General features: G+C 47.8%; 2 protein-coding genes across 3 annotated transcripts in view; both read right to left on the bottom strand.

Annotated features, from left to right (window-relative positions):
• The window catches only part of CAPN5 (calpain 5), a 57,908-nt gene that overhangs the window by 8,151 nt on the left and 33,036 nt on the right, over positions 1–16,721 (bottom strand). For both annotated transcript variants that reach the window (XM_085574176.1, XM_077781290.2), the window contains exons 3-8: positions 12,339–12,470; positions 3,647–3,855; positions 3,029–3,221; positions 2,277–2,470; positions 1,543–1,620; positions 784–979 (exon numbers count right to left, since the gene is read on the bottom strand). In XM_085574176.1, coding sequence (XP_085430302.1) covers positions 784–979; positions 1,543–1,620; positions 2,277–2,470; positions 3,029–3,221; positions 3,647–3,855; positions 12,339–12,470 — 1,002 coding nt within the window. The remainder of the gene's footprint in view (positions 1–783; positions 980–1,542; positions 1,621–2,276; positions 2,471–3,028; positions 3,222–3,646; positions 3,856–12,338; positions 12,471–16,721) is intronic.
• On the bottom strand, positions 3,862–12,332 carry OMP (olfactory marker protein). The gene has a single exon (XM_085574490.1). The coding sequence runs from the start codon at positions 9,114–9,116 to the stop codon at positions 8,637–8,639; it is 480 nt and encodes a 159-aa protein (XP_085430616.1). The 5' UTR covers positions 9,117–12,332; the 3' UTR covers positions 3,862–8,636.

Here is a 16,721-nt window from a genome sequence, read left to right as displayed (position 1 = left end):
AATTATTTATGTTGGAGAAGACTCCTAAGATCATCTAGTCCAACCCTTAACCTAGCACTGCCAAGTCCACAGCTAAACCGTGTCCCCAAGTGCCACATCCACATGCCTTTGAATGCTTCCAGAAATGTTAACTGTAGTGCTGCTCTGGGCAGCCTCTCCTAATGTCTTCACCCTTCCAGTAAAGAAGTTTTCCCTAATATTCAATCTAAACCTCCCCTGGCACAACTTGAGGCTTTTTTCTCTTGTCCTACCACTTGTTACCTGGGAGAAGAGACCAAATCCCATCTGGATATGCTCTCCTTTCAGGTAGTTGTAGAGAGCTATTAGGTCCCCTTGAGCCTCCTTTTCTCCAGAAAAGTTTGTTCCAGGAGATGAACTTGAAGCTAGAAGGAAATGGCTCTATGGGCTACATCTGTCCTGGTAAATTTAACAGCATCAAAGTTTGGGCACAAAAACTGGAATTTGGTCATTCCAACATCCAGATTGTTGGAAATTACTCCTGGCCCTGTTTGACTGGAACCAGCCAACATTGCTACCCTGTGGCACAGTTTGTTTTTCCCTTTTGCCAAGATGCTCTAGACTTGGATGCAGTCTCCTTGATAAGAAGGATAATGTTAATAGAGTTGGCCTCGATGCTGGTCATACTGTGCCAGAGAATTGCCATAAGCACAAATAATCTATTAAAGGCCTAGTAGCATTTCAGCCTTCTAGGTCCCTGTAGGAGAGTTAAACACTTGGAAACACAAGTGAAGGTTCCAGAAGGTCCTCTGCTCCATTACTCACTTGGGGGTTCTGCAGAAAAGTATCCTTGTGGTTGATGCAGCCCCCAGAGCGGTTTTTCAAGGGGTCACTGCTTCTGGTCCATGCCCCGTGTAGCACTGCCTCCTCCCAGGTCTTGTGGATGCTTAGGTAGGAGGTGTTGATCAGACGGCACTTGATGATGTCCGTGAAGTATTTGCAGAAATCTTCAAACGTCATCCTGAGTCAGGAAAGGGCAGAACTGGGTTATGTTGCTTCATTCCCTGGAAAGGCACACTGCAGGGATTTTCCTGATCACCTGTTAGAGACTGTGGGTTGTCTCTGATGGCTGATGAATAACAAAAGTCATTCATCAAATATCTCCAAAAGACATGGAGATACATTTCTTTATGCCTGCAGTAAATACTTCTTGAGTTCAAACAATAGATCTCCGCGTTTTGGAGTAGGAGAAGCAGCACAGTGGCTCTTTCTCCCCATAAAGGTAAATGTTGTACTGAAATATTCCCTGGTGAGGTTGTGAAGTTCAGCATATTTATGACAGGTTCTCAGTACCCTGGTGAAACGGTTTGGCCCCCGAGTGATGCAGAGCACCTTGCAATTTCAGGGTCATGGTCATCAAAAGCTAACACCCATGGGCTCAAGTAGGGAGCTTCACTAGAGATCCTATGGCTTGGAAGACTGTTTTCTCTGGATAGCTGTATGCATGGAGAAGATGTACATGCTCCATGGGGTGGGAGGATGCTGTGGTCATGGCCTGTGGTGACAAACCCAGGAGGGACTCACCAGAACTCTCCATCATCTTCTACTGTCATTCCCATCTTCTCTCTCTCACTTTTACTCACTTTCTGCCACTCCTCAGAGCTGTGGGAAGAGACCAGGATCATTACTCAGAGGTAAGGGACACACAAGAATTTGAGACACAAGAACTGTATAAAGCCAGTCCCTATGCTGCTCTGGTTAAGTCACCTGCCAGACATGGGGGAAGTGTAGCACAGCTTGGAACTTCCTACCTGACTGGTGGAGTTGAATCCAGTCTGGCAAGGTTTTATTTGGCCAGTACAATCACAACCCTAGCCATAAAGATAACAAAATTTACTCTGGCCAAAGGCTTTGGTTGCACCAGCTCTTGGTTCCTCATCTTATCCCCAGCCATCACAGCAGTTGGTGGTGGCAGAGGCTGATTCATGATTGTGTTCATTTTGATGGAATAAGACTGGGAGTACAAAGGTGACCTATGAACATCCTTCACAAGTATGAACGAACATGGAATCATAGAATCACAGAATGGTTTTGGTTGGAAAGGACCTTAAATATGATCTTATTATAATTCCCCTGTTATGAGTAGGGAAACCTTCCATTAGACCAGGTCACTCAAAGCCCCATCCAACTTCACCTTGAACACTTCCAGGGATGGAGCATCCACTGCTTCTCTGAGGAGCTGTGCCAGTTCCTCACTATCCTCACTATCCTCACAGGGAAGAATTTCCCACTGAAGCAAGCTGTCCGTCCCAACTCACGTGTCACTCCAAGGGCCGTTCCACTCCCGCTCACCCCACGGGTTGCGCATGCGGATCATGTCCAGCTTCTCCGACTTGAAGAAGGACAGAAGGCCATGGCCCAGACGGACCTTCCGCACATCCGTCACTGCATACGCGTGGCCCTTCACCAGTCCACAGGCCAGGCGAGCCTCCATGTCAGCTGCTGATGTGGCCTGGCAGGGGGATACAGACAGTGCTCAGACCAGGGGGACATGACCACCTCTGCAGGGGCTGGGGAAGAAAGCAACTCAGATTTCCCTGCAGATGTCTTTAAGCCAAAAAGAAGAACATCAATAGTCAGGGAGAAAGCCAGCTGGCACGTCTCAGATGCCATTTTATGTGCTGGATTCCCCCTTTTCTTCATTTGCTTCATGAGGTCTCTGAGCTCCCATACTGGCAACCGATAAAGCTCATCCTAATGGTTATGCTGGGAGGTCTGGCAACCAGCATTTGTAAAGGTGCCCAGATGCAGACACCAAAATGTCTTTCTCTGGAGTGGATCACCTCCTAGCATTTAAAGGGTGCTAGGATGAATGTGGGCTCTTGGACATAGCAACAAGGAATAAAGAGGGTTGACATTCAGGATTCACTCCTTTTGCCATCATCCAGAAATCGGAACCCTTGGCCACAATTTATCTGATCTAATTTACAAGTTTATGACTGTGTAAGACAACTGCATCCTAAAACACCTATTCCCATGGCACTGTGACCATACTGGTAATGTTGCTTACTTTGATGGAGCAGCTGATGAGGCCTCCCCTGTTGTGCACCTTCAGCACGCGCTCAAAGAGGAGGTTTCGCTTGGCTTCATCGGTGATGTAGTCCCCTTCGGTCAGGTCGATAGGTTCAGAGACCCCACCAGTGAAATCCACCAGGGCATCAGCTGTGTTGCCTCCATCCAGGGCCTCGTAACAGCCTGACAACCTGAAAGAGGGTGACAAGGGATGGCACAACACTGGCCTGACATTTTAAGGGGTCAGGGATGATTCTTGGGGCAACCTCAAGTATGGAGATTCGCAGTTGAACTTCACGTGGGAGAGGACAGCAAACTAGGGTGAAAAAAATAGGACCCACATTCCTTGCTGCACTCTTGCTGTCATAGGACCAAGGTAAAAGGAACTTGAAATCTCTGGAATAGGTGTTATTTAAAGAAACACTGAAGGGTATTATGCTTTGAGGGTAAATTAGGGCTAGAGAAGGGGTTTTCTTCTTAGCGTTTTTCTGTTTATGTATTACTTCTCTGTAGGAAAGACATTGTTTCCACTGCTGCAAACTAGCTGGTGAATGAACAGAGAGGAAAAACAGAGTGCCCAAGCCCCCCTTTATCCTACAACTGCCTGGGTACCTACTTGGCATAAGCTTTCTCCACCAAGGCACACCAGAACTCATTCTTGGAGTTGGAGTGGCAGTAGATGAGCTGATTGTGGAGCGTGGGCAGGCGGTCATCGATCACCACATCCAGCCACTGACCAAAACGCCAGAACTGGAAGTGGAAGATACCCACATAGCTCTCAGGTTTCTCAGGGTTCCACTCCTGCTCCTTCCAGTCTGGGATGACCTGCAGAAGGAGAGGCACATATATCCAAATTATTCCTTTTTTTCCTGGGATTGACTTTCATCCTGGAACTAATGCAGACAATATCAAAGACAAGGAAGAATATAAAGGGGATGGACTTGCTTACAGTCTTCTGGGGCCAGATTTTGCACTTGGTTCTGCCAGTGCAGACTAGATTAACATGTACTGGAACAGCTTAGCCTTCACTGTCCCTTGAAGGTGGAGTTAAAGACCTTTGTTCTCTTTCTTATAACCCTTGGGCATCTGCTGCCATCTACTTCTGTAGACAGGCTATTGGAGCAGATGAGTTCTTTGTTTTACCAGGGATGGTTATTTTTATGACCATGTATTTTGGTTTTTTTTAATATCAGTAGGGTACCACTAACAAAGGGCACCTTCTTTGATTCTCCTGCTTGATTCTGGTGTGACTTGACTGGCCCAAGAGCAAGTGTGGTATTGATCTACCTGGCGGAAATGAACAGGCAGTAGATACTCTGCATGAACCTACTCTGTTAAGTAGAAGTAGGACAAGCAGGATCTCCATTCCCTCAAGGTCTCCATTCTTTCTTGCCAAGAGGTACCACACTCACCCAGGCAAGCACAGGGAGGTGATTTAATGAAAGAGGGAAAAGAAGGCCTGAATTGAAAGAAGCTCTAGTGCAGCTGAGGGGTCAGAGGAGGCACAGGTTTGGTGTCACTGCCAGCAGGACAGGCACAAGCAAAGGGGAACTGCCAAAGTCTGCAGCCCGTCATGGCTGCAGGCACTACCAGCTCTGCTTTGGATGGAAAATTCACTCAACAGCTGGGACAGAAATGAGCATAGCCAGCCAGATGCTACATGTAGGGGAATCTGCATCTTCTTTGGAACCAGGATACAGAGGCCCAAAGCAAGGAACTACCACACTGCTGTTTAGCTTTTGCTGAGGGTGGAGCCAATGTGGTTTTACTGCATGGCCAGGGCAGGCTGTGATACCACGTGTAGTTACTACAGCTGATGCTGACAAGTATGGACTTAGCAGCACTAATGTGACTGACTGTCCCCACTCCTGCTACTTCACTTACCTGCTCCCAAAGGATCTTGAGCTCAGTGATAAAAAACCCCAAGGTGTAAATGCAAGCATGCATTATGTTACTACGTTCCAACACACCAAATAATCACTTTCCTGTGAAGAGCTGAGCATGTTGGGGTGGGATAGGAGAGGACACAACTACATTGCATGGAAAGAGCCTCTTTAAGAAGTCACAAGACATGGTGAAACCACCTTTACTTTGTGTCCTTGTCCTGATGACAGAGCTGCCGAGCTGACTTTTTTTTTTGGTGGTGGTTTTTTTTTTTTTTTCTTTTTTTTTTGTCTGCTGTCACAAAGCAGGAATTGTGCAGAGAGAATTCCCTCTGAAAAGCCCCCTGACTCCTTAGCTACCAGCAATGATCTAGCCCAGGGCTCTTATTGCTCCTACACTGAAATATTAATGATGCCATCAGCCTGCAAGCTCATAGGCACTCTTGACTCATCTGGATCAATAGAAACAGAGCAGACAAAGCCATGAAAAAGAGCCACATTTGAAGGGTTTGGTGTTTAATAGGAGTGCTAACAATGATGTCCTAGAGTTCTCTCTGAAGACTGCCAGGAGATGTCAGCCAGTCCTCCATCAGTGCCCATTGATTCCCTCCTGACTGGAGCTCATCCTAATGAATTGTCATAGAGGGCCATTGTGATAATCAACTCACTATTAATGGAGGCTTAGAAATGATCCCAGCATTGATTAGAGGCATCTTGTCAGCCAGGGCTGGTAGTAGCAGCTTCCAGCTGGCTGGGTCTGAGACTTGCTCCTACTGTCACTGGTGGCAGGACACACAGGTCCCCACCATCCTCCTCATTTCCTCACCTGGGGACAGCTCTGGGAGCGCCCTCCATCACTGAAGGCAGCAAAAATGGTCAGCTTTCATCCAGAGCTGAGGGTCCAGGAGCAAAGACTGGTCGTTTTCTATACTGACCCAGGAGGAAATTAGAGGAGTCTGATCTCCACAGGTGTTCCCTGCTGGAGAGTATGCCATGGACCATCCATACCAGGATCTCAACTAGTCCTGCCCTCAGCTTGGTTCCGTGACACTGGGGCAGTGGAAACCACATTCTCCTTCACCCAGCTGTGCTGCTTTTTCCTTAGGGATTCACAAAATCTGGAGCTGTGACAAATTTAGTGTGACAAATTTACAGTGAAAGAGTTCAGAGATGGGTAAATTGGGAGCTCAAAAATGCCAGGTTCACATCCTTAAGCTGATTTATTTTTCAATTTTCTTAAGAGTGGCTAATTAAGAGAAAAGGCACCTGTGGCCCTGGAAAAAAATGTCCCTGATTAGAAGGAAAAATTGGTACATGTCAAGTTCTCCAAGGCTTCTGCTGGGAACTTGCCTATTCAGAATAAGGAGAAAGGCATCCAGCTGTACCAATCTGCTGAGCTGTGGTACAAACTGGGATGCAATTTCCCTGTGAGATGGGACAGGGTGATGTATTTGAAAATCTTTATGGGATGGTGAAACTGTGTAGGGATAGTTTCAGTGACTGGGAAAAAGAGGCAGAGCAGCAGAGAGGGAGATTGCACTTGTACCCTCACCTCCCTTTCCCAGTTCTGAAGGAAACAAGGATCCACCTGAGAATCATTTCCCCTTCTATGTCCAGCCTCAACCCCCTCTTGACCACAAAAAACCTACTCAATACTCCGTGAAGCCTTTCACACCAAGAGAGAAGAAAGTAAATATTCATCTTACACTTTACAGGAAGTTAAAAGGGGCTCAAGAATACCAGTATTGAGTTGAAATTTGGTGCTTTATTGTGTGCAGGATTAGGGCAGCTCCCAAAGGGAGCATGAAGAAGACACAGACAGCCTCAGTCCTTAAGGGGAACCCATTGTCTAGGTTTTTATTTACTGTGGTACACCAACACCCAGCAAGATATCTGCAGCAAGAACGCTGCCCTAGCAACATAGCAATGGCATATTGTGAGACTTAGCATGCAATAACCACTTTGGATGTTGCCAGTGGTTCCTGTTCTTTGGTCTAAAGCAGTTTGTAGTCAGAAACTCTGCTCTGGGATGTACAAGGAGGGGTTTCCTATGGCAAAGTCTGCTAGAACCCTAGAGGTGTGTTTGGCCAAGCAGGGATGCATCCACTTTTCTCTCTACTCACCAAGTCCAGCATTTCTTGGGGTCTAAACAAAGACATCAACTTGTCTAGCAATGGCCATGGCATAGCTGTAGGATTTGGTGGTTGCTGGGCTTGGTTTTGGGCAAGACTCAATGCTCCCACCATCTCTCCAGCCAGTAGCTGATCTGCTTTTTTTCTCTTCTCTTCTCTGCCTGGCATAACTTGTGCATGTCATTTTATACACTATTCTTGGGCTGGGGAAGGCATAGGGTCTGCACCTCTGGAGGTTTTGGAGAAGAGGTTGGACTCTTTCTGGGGCTGGTCTGCATAAGTCTGCAGGCCACAAGTACAAAGTCACCCTGCCCTGGCTTTCCCATCACTGCTCTCTCCTTACTCACCTTGGGAGGATGCCAGGCTGCCCCTTGAGGAGTACTCACACACATTTGAGTGCAATCTGAGCAGAGGATCAACTATAATAATACTTAGCTCTTTCAAGGAACTTTTCTATCTGTGTGTCTCAGAAGCTCATTGAAGTACTCTCCACTTTTTGGTGGAGGAAAAGGAAACATCCAAACTTAGTAGTTTACTGCAGTCATAGGGCAAACTGGACACAAAACACTTTCCTGTTCCAATACTTAAAAATGTATCACTCCCCTCTGCTCCTGTGGTCACCCAGACACCCTTCCCTGTGTTTTAGAGGGCAGGAGACACTGCTTTTCATGGACAGAAGCAGCAAGTTCCTGCTCTGTGGCTTGCAAATTGCTCTGTAGCCTCATGGCTCTCAAGAGACACTTCAGAGTAAATATTTTCATGGGTGCTTTAAGGACAGAACAAAGCACAAGTTAGCTCTGCTGCAGAGGACTCATTCCTGGCCTTGGCTGCTCTGAGCTGCTGGCTCTGCCCTCACAAGCACCCACACTCCAGCCCATCTTGGACCAAGAAATTCCACCCTCCCCCCAGCAAGAAATGATGGCAGTGGTCAGGAAAGGCTGGTCCAACCTCCCCATCAGTCCAGTGAGTTTACAATCTGCAGAACACAGCGAGTCCAAGTGTAGGTACTTCAGCTTCACAGCAAGGTGGATTCTCCATGGAATTGGTCTTCAGAGACTCCAAGCAGCCACAGCAGCAGCACAAGTCACCAGAACCTGCAAGCACTCAGCACCTTGCAAGGAGAGGAACTCCATCACAAACAAGCTCTCCCTTTTTAATGGCTAGGATGGAAACTGGAAAGCAGGGCTCTCTCCAGGGGTCCCTGCTAGTTTCTGGCATGACAATTACTTATTTTTCCAGTGGGTTTTTGCTGTGCAGTTCCTACAGTGAGAGGATTTAGGACAGCCTCATATTTCCGAGCCAGTAAGACCCTGCATGGATCCCTAATGAATTCAAAAGCATACAGTCTTATACTCCAGGCAAATGCAGCAGCAAGCTCATGGTCCCCTTCTCATCATCTAGACAGAGGGCAGCACATTTGGGGAATATTTCACAGGGTTGACGGGCTCCTGAAGCACTGAGCTGTTCTCTGCTTCACCATGGTGCTGTCTCTCATTAAAAAGAGAGAAAGAAAAAAACAGATATAAAAATGGACCAAAGAACTGAACTGAAAGAAGCATAGCTGGAGCGAGAAAAGCTGAGCAAGAGGGGATCAGGCTTTAAAAACAATGGAGCCTTTCAGCTGAGCTGGTTCGAGGCCGCCAGTGAAAGAGAGGAGGAAATACATCACCTTGCGGATCTGGGCTAGTTCTGCTATCCGCTCCCCAAACTCCTGGGCATCTGCCTCGTTGCACTGCACCTCCTCAGCCCCTGGCTTCTTCCAGAAGATGCCCACCGGTTCCAGCAGCTGCCGGTTCATCAGGTGGGTGAGATCAGGAGTCCAGTGCTGGGAGGTGCCAGTCACCGTGACCTTCCCAGGGCTCTCCAGCTGCACGTCCCAGCGGAGGAAGCGCAGTTGGTGCTGCTGGATGAAATCCACTCGGTAGATGTGCTCATTGGGACGCAGCAGCCTCTCGCCATCCTGGGGCCTCGTGTTTCTTTGCTGCAGGCTCTGGAATCGCAGCCGCATGCGCCGGGTGAGCTGCTCGTCGCAGGTGAAGGGCAGCTCAAGCATCCCTGCCTCAGCCGCCATCACCTTGGCTGCTGCTCTGCTCCGTGCTCAGCAGTGTGTGGCTCTCCAACAGGACACGCAGGGGGAAAGATCAGACAGGCCCCTGGAGCTGGTGTCCCTTCTCCACAGTCGCAGCAGCGCTAGGCAACCTGGGCCTGTGACGCAAAACACCTCTGGGGTTCCCCTGAGTGCCCTCCCAACTCATTTGCAGATTCAGAACTGTTGGTGCTGCTATGCTCGATAATCTATAGGGAAGGGATGTCTCATGTCAGCCTCCCCGGCAACCTCCCTGACAACCATGGCTCATTATCCCAAAACAAAGCCAGGGATGCCACCTTGGCAGGGAATAGTGGCAGTGGCTTTCTCTGAGTGTAGGTTAATGGCTAATTCAGGCTAGAATGAGACTCTGGAGGAGTCTAGTCCAACGCACTGCTCAAAGCAGAACTTACTTCAGAGTTGAATCAGTAATGTTTCTCTGGGCTTCATGCAGTCCATCTTTGTGTATCTCCACGGACAGACGTCCCACAGCCACTCTGAGCGCTGTTCCAGGGTCTGACTGAACTCATGCAGAAGATAAGCTGCAGCTTGTGCTGCTGTCCTTTGTCCTCTGACTGTGCATCTCTGCAAGTGCCTGGCTCCACCTTGTCCACGCTCCCCTATCCAGGCTGGGTGGGGCTCTGCGCAACAAGGTCCAGTGGCAGGTGTTTCTGTCCATGGCAGGAGGGATGGAGCTAGATGACCTTTAAAGGTTCCTTCCAAGCCAAACCGCTTTGTGATTCTACTGTTAAGTATCTGCACACAGCAACAAGCTCCCCTTTTACCTTCTCTCCTCCTGGATGTAAAAATCCACTTTCCTCCTGCCCATTTTGGTGGCCTCCATCAGGCTGTGCCATCCAGAGAAGGGCACGAGGATCCCAAGGGACAAGTTGACTATAAGCCAATGAATAGCAAACTAACATGACCATCATGCCCTTTTCTGGATGGCACAGCTGGCAGGAATCAGACACCACACTGCTCCTGCAGCAGCAAATCAGCACCAGCATCCTGGCATAGTTTTGCCCCCCATTTTAACATCTCAATTTCTTTTCATAAAAGCTAGACACATCTGAAGGGTCATAGATAGGGTGTTACAGAGCCAGACCACACCTAGAGCCATGTAGGGTCATGCAAGACTCAGGAATTTAGAAAACAGCTCTCAACTAAATTCTAGTACCTTATTCCCACTCAGTGATTCACACCACACAGGCATAATGGGAAGCAGGGACATGGAGAAAGCAAAGTGGAAGAAAATGTTTGAATAAAATAACCTCCTGGGATCCACAGGGATGTGCTGCCCTGCCTTATTTTCTTGAAGGTATTCCCCCTTCCCATACTTAAGAGAGACACTATGTGAAATGCAGCAAGGGATATGCAGAGCCTGTGTTACACCCTGGTGTACACCAGGAATACATTTTCTAGTAGCAATAGGTGATCTGGGCCAATATTCCTGAGCTGATATTTCAGAGATACTAGAGCCTGCATCAGCTTCTCTCAGCTCTTGCCAGACTCTAAATAGAGACATGTGATAACATTTCATGTGTAATCACACTTAGGACCAAGGGGCCCATTATTTCTGTCTCTGAGATCTTGAGCAAATAAGAAATTTACTGTGAGCATGGTGATTCACTGACACAAGTCTCTCAGAGAAGCTGTGTATACCCCATCCCTGGAAGTGTTGTAGACCAGCTTGGATGGGACTTTGAGCAATCTGATCTAGAGGAAGGTCTGTGGCAGGGGAGCCGGAACTAAGTGGTCATTAGGGTCCCTTCCAACCTATATATTTCTATAAATCAAACTTTTCTGAAAGAAAAGAGAGGACAGGTAAAAAAAAAAGCCTCTGAGAGTCAAAGCAATGGAAAATGAGAAGTCACAAACACCCACAGCCAAATTGCCAAGGGAGGAAAAGCAATGCCCAGCAAACTGAAATAATGAAATGTCCAAAGGGACCCAGCCTCTGTTTGGTTGGCATTTCCCAGGGCAGAGCTGGAAGTGAATGGTGAGGAAGGATAACAACTTGCCCACTCACCCTTGGGGGATGTTGATGGTGAGGTACAAACTAAACAGCCCTGTGCATCACCCTTGTAATGAGAGCACAGCAGTCACCACAGCCACCATGGCAGGAAGCCTTATTGCTTATCGAGAAGGCAATAACAGCTATCCTGTTCCCATATAAAGAAAAACCTTGATTTTAACAGAAAATGGGGATACTGCAAGAAATCTCTGAGCTTGGTCTTCATGCTCGCCACAGGAAGCAGAGACTGGAAGAACCACAGCACACAGAGCAGAGGTAAAGCTATGGGGTGGAGGAAACTGTCTCAGACCTGTGGCTGTAGGAGGCTGTGGGTGAAGGAGTGGTGCAGCCTGCAGATACTGGCTGCCTTTTACAGTAAAATCTGGGAAAAGTTGCTCGCAGCTTGCTGGTCTCTTGCCCTGTGATGACGAAACACCTGCAACCAGAGGCTGAAGTCCCCCTGCCTTGGCTTTCACAGGGCTGACATCTTACACAGATGAGGCCATGGTGGAGATGGGCACAGAGTGTCCAAGGATGTGGCACTGAGCACCTCCTTCCCCCTGTACCTCCCTTCTTGCTCCCCAGGCCTGCAGCCCCTCGCTCTGGTGCAGCTCCTTGGTGGCTTTTTGGCACACAGTACTTTCCCCTTGGACCCCACACTTGCAGGAACACTGCCACATGGTGCCATCCAACCATGGGACATGCCAGAGATGGATACTTTGGGCAAGCAGTGACTTGGGAGAGATGCTAACACCTGAAATCAACCTGCCTGCCCCAGCGTGGGATGGGTGTCTCACTGCCAAAGTGGAACACAGTAAACAGCCAAAGAGAGGGGGCACCATGGGAACAAGGGAAACAGGGCCTAATGCTGCAGCTGAGCATCCTGAACTTTGTTCTTCTTGTTAATTTTTAGATTATTTTGGAATTTGAAGGGTCAGCTTTGGGATCTGAAAAAGAGGATGGGATTTGATCCACTTGGTTAAAGAGAAACTGGCCAAGGGCTTGGCTGGAGTGTGGTGAATACTGTCATGATGACTAATGCCATTTGTAAGTTAGTCTTTTAAGGGAGATTTTTGCACATTATCAGATTTTCAGGACATGAGGCATCCTTGAGAACCAATCTGTGACCTGGACAAAGACAATGTAAAGCCATGATGTTGACAGGCTCTCCCCTGGCACGGGGAACCACTTACCTTCTGCCACAGAGACTCCCGAGATGCCAGGGAGGAGCAGGCAGCCACAAACCAGCAGTTCCCAACCTGGCCCTGGTGCAAGTCATGGGAGCTGATCCCATCCACAAAGAGACGTGGATCATTGCAGATTTCCTGTGGGACAGGAGAAAAACAGACACACTGGCTCATTGAGCAGACAGGGAAATCAGGAGAGGGGCTTCTTGGCAAAGAAAAGTAATTTCCTCTCTTCCTCAGACTCCATGTAAACCTGACCTGCTGGCCTTGCTCATCAGGCTGGTGGCAGAAGGACCTGTCCTGCCTTCTGCTCTCACCACGACATGAGCAGCATCACAAGACCTACTCCCTATTGTGTCCCAGCACCAGTGCAGCTTTGTTATAATTATCCCTGTTGATAATGGTATAGTTTCACACCAATACAGTCCTTCTAAGTCGCCTTTACTCTGTGACTGTTTTACAAGAAGTGTAGCACAGCAGATCCTAGCACAACAGATTAAAAAGCCCAAAAAACGGTGAGCCAAAAGCTTTGTAGCTGGGTGGAAGGATTAAATACTCATTCTGCCATCAAAACCAGGATGGTGGATTGTGCACAGACACTGTGAATGGAGAAACTTGGGTAGGAGGCATCTGGGAGGCAAGCTCATCCAACCATGCACCAAGACCATCAGCTTTTCTCTCCCTGAATCCTGCCAGGCTGCCCTCCCTGCTTCCCACTCCCACTTAGAGCCTGGCCAAGAAAGCACTTAAATAACAGAGGGTGTTGAGCAAGCTTCAGGTGACACAGTGCTTTTTTAAAAATGTTTTTTTCCCTGCTCAGTCCAGTTTGTAAGTTCGCATCCAGCTGGAAGCTGGGAGCAGATAGGACAAAGAGCTCAAAGAACCTTTTCCGCCTTTGTTATTACATTTAATTTCAAGAGGAAAAAGGAAAAGCAGATTATTCTTCTTCCCCCACACCTCCCCATTTTTCAGGCTGGCAGTACCCAGAATAATATGTGCCCCCCACCTCGACTTTGCCTATAAAGTCTTGTATTACCTCTATCCATAGATTCATGGAAGGGTTTGGGTTGGAAGAGACTCTAAAGATCATCTAATTCCAAAACCTGCACTCTATCAGAGACCTCACCCACTAGATTAGGTTGCCTAGGGACTCATCACAGGGAGGAAAAACATAAGCACATCCTGCTATTCCCACCTAGCCCAGCCAGCACCAAATACCTCGAAATTACCCTGACACTGGCCAGGATCAGAGCCAAGGAAAAGGACAAAAGCCCTAAATCTGGCGTTGCAGGCCGTTGGGAAGAGCGCTAGGGGGAGGCAAGCTGCCACCAGCAAAGGCAGGAGCCGCCTGTGCCTGGCACCGCTGAGCGATACAGGGATGGAGGGGAGCAGGTTCAGCTCCTGGGTCACAGCACCGGGAAGCACCCAGCACTGGGGATGTGTCTGGTGCTGGGGATGTCTGTGACATCAGCTCCTTGTGATCCTGCTCTTTCTTTATCCCATCTGAGGACCACGGCTGCCCTTCTGCCCTTGGGGGGATCTGCAGATCACAATAAAGGAGTCGCTTGGTATTACACAGACAGGTGAGAACACAAAATCATGAGAAACACAAGAGACACAAAATGGTTTGGGTTGGAAGGAATCTTTTAAAGGCCATCTAGTCCAAGTCCCTGAAATAAGTGGGGACATTGTTAACTGGATCAGGTTGCTCAGAGCTCTGGTGTGCAGAGCAGGGCTACCACACTTCCCTGCAGGAGCCCAACACACCACACTCAAGCCCTGGCACTGAGCCTGGTCCCAGTGGACTCCCAGTGATCCTAAGCACAGAATCACCAAATCAATGTGGTTATAAGGAATTTCTGGGTATCATCCACTCCACAACCTCTAATCAGCTACAGCAGGTTGCTCAGGACTGTGTTCAGTCAGGTTTTGAATATCTCCAGGAATGGAGACTTTGCAACCTCTCTGGGAAGCCTGTGCCAGTTTTTGGACCACTCACACAGGAAAAAATCTTTTCTTATACTTAAATGGAATTTCCTGATTTTCAGTTTGCACTGTGTCTTGTACTGTCACTGGGCACCAGTGAGAAGTCTGGCTCTGTCTCCTTCATTCCCAGCTATCTGATATTTATGGATATTGTTAAGATTCCCCTGAGCCTTCTCCAGAGTGAAGAATCACAGAATCATTAAGAAGACCTCTAAGATCATGGAATCCAGCCATTAACCCAGCACTGCCAAGTCCACCACTCAACCATGTCTCTCATTACCACATCTGTACTTTTCTTGAATATTTCTAAGATGGTGATTCCACTGCTTCCCTGTGCAGTCTGTTCCAATGCTTGAACACCCTTCAGTGATGAAATGTTTTCTAATATCCGAAAGATATTAGAAAAGGGAAGGTAGCATTGCCTCCTTGTTCTAATGCCATGGAAGTGATTCTATCAGGATGAGTCTCATCCATGGGTCAGTCTCCCCAGCAAAACCCCCTGGGAAGGTTTGCTGTATTCCTTAGACTGGAGGTTAGCAATATTAAATTACTTGGATTCTTCAGTCCCTATGGAAGATGCTGAGTTTCCACTCATACTTTTTGTATCTGATCTAGAATGTGTGGTCTCAAGCCACTGGGATGATATTCCCTGTATTCTGGCTGTAGTGAGATGGAAGACAAGGACCAAGGCACTGCTTCAGCCAGACTGCAGTGCCCCAGGATTGCATGGAGCACAGTGGGGCACAGTGTGATACAAAGCACACTCGGAGCCATGGAGCACCATGCCCACAGTACAGAGGTGACTGATAAACAAGATACCAGTGGGAACTAGGTCAAAAAGCCAAGAAAAGCTTTGGAACATTTAGTGTTTCTTTTCCTGTGATAAGTGCTGGAAGCGATAAGGAGCCTGTTCTGCAGCCAGATGGAATTACAGGGCCTGGGATTTGCATGTGCAAAGGGAGGAGAGAAGCAGAGATTCCCAGACCAGAGAAGATCATGACCTTGGTTTTCTACCCCACTACCGTGCAACAGACAGAATCCAGGTGAGCAATAACATTTATCCAGGCAGCAAACACCACGTCACCCTTCCAGCACCGTGACCTTGAGAGAGGAGGGCAGCACACCAACACCCACACACACCCTGGAGCCTTCTGGGTTCAGGCTTCAGCCACCACAGAACTAGCTCAAACTGCATCTTGCTACTTGAGGCTTCAGCAGACAGGAACTCCATCCTGTCCTTCATTTATCACAGCCAGATCCTGGGTTCTGGCTGCTCCTAGTCTGGACACAGATGGAGAACAGGAAGGAACAGGGAAGGGAAGCCAAAAGCTATGGCTGCAGGGTAGCTATGGTTTTAACGTGTGGTTCTTAACTCTACGTTGGTCAAGGGAATCAAGGGAATCATCCATGTCTCTTTACCCCTAAGAAAAACCTGTCTTGGAGGATTCCAAGAATCACCGAATCATCAAGGCCGGTAAAGTCCTTAAAATCACCAAGTCCAACCATTAATCCAACATTTCCATGTTCACCACTAGATCATGTTGCCAAGTGCCACACCCTTATGTTCTTTGAACACTTCTGGAGATGGTTATTACAAGGATCCTAAGCATCATCAGAGATTATCTGCCCTCCTTAAAATTGTCCACTGAAATGCCTGCTGAGCTCCAGGCAACCAAACCAAATTTAGAGAAAGCCTGTGTGGATGGTTCTATGGAAAGATTCAGACTGATAACACAGAGAGGCCAAAGCTGTGATTTAAAGTTCTGGTGATTCATATCCTCCCTCCTCCAATGGATGTGGGACAGAGGTGGAAATCAGAGCCAGAGCAGGTCCCTGTCAATGAGAGGCTGATTGCAGAGATCTGACTTATGAAAGCCTAGATTGGGACAATTTGCCAATTTGCTCCCTCTCGTTTTGGGTTTTTCAAGTTCATTAAGGGAAAAAAAAAAAAAAAAAAAAAAGACCTTATCAGAGCAATTATCTTGTACTCTTGCTCCTACCCAAAAGCATGTAGTCTTTCCCTCTGCTCTCCCTTTTGGGATACTTTTTCAAAAGGCACACAATTTTCTTCCAAATACATTTAAAGCAGAAAATACATTCCTCACCTTCTCCAGCCAGTCCAATTCCACACAGGGTTGTAACGAGAAAATCACTCTCTAATTTGCTTTAGAATTGGTGACTGTTTTACCATAAATGTTTCCTGGTGCAGGTTTCTGAGATTCAGATTCACTGGGGATCTAGATCATGTCCAACCAGATGTGTGGAGAGAAAAAGCAATGGCAGGAGGAGGAATAACCATGGGAGATACAACATCTGCTGCATGCCAGGACCATTTTTTGCTAACAAGATTTTGTAAGGAACAGACTAGTCTAATTTCATTGCAGAGCCTGGCTGCTTCAGAAC

Source organism: Lonchura striata, chromosome 1 (assembly GCF_050655825.1).
Source record: "Lonchura striata isolate lonStrDom1 chromosome 1, ASM5065582v1, whole genome shotgun sequence".
Classification (NCBI taxonomy): Eukaryota; Metazoa; Chordata; class Aves; order Passeriformes; family Estrildidae; genus Lonchura; species Lonchura striata.
This window is presented reverse-complemented; position numbering and strand designations above follow the sequence as displayed.

What these genes read in the sequence shown, in the direction of transcription:
- OMP (XM_085574490.1), bottom strand. Translation starts at nt 9,116, where the DNA reads ATGGCGGCTGAGGCAGGGATGCTTGAGCTGCCCTTCACCTGCGACGAG.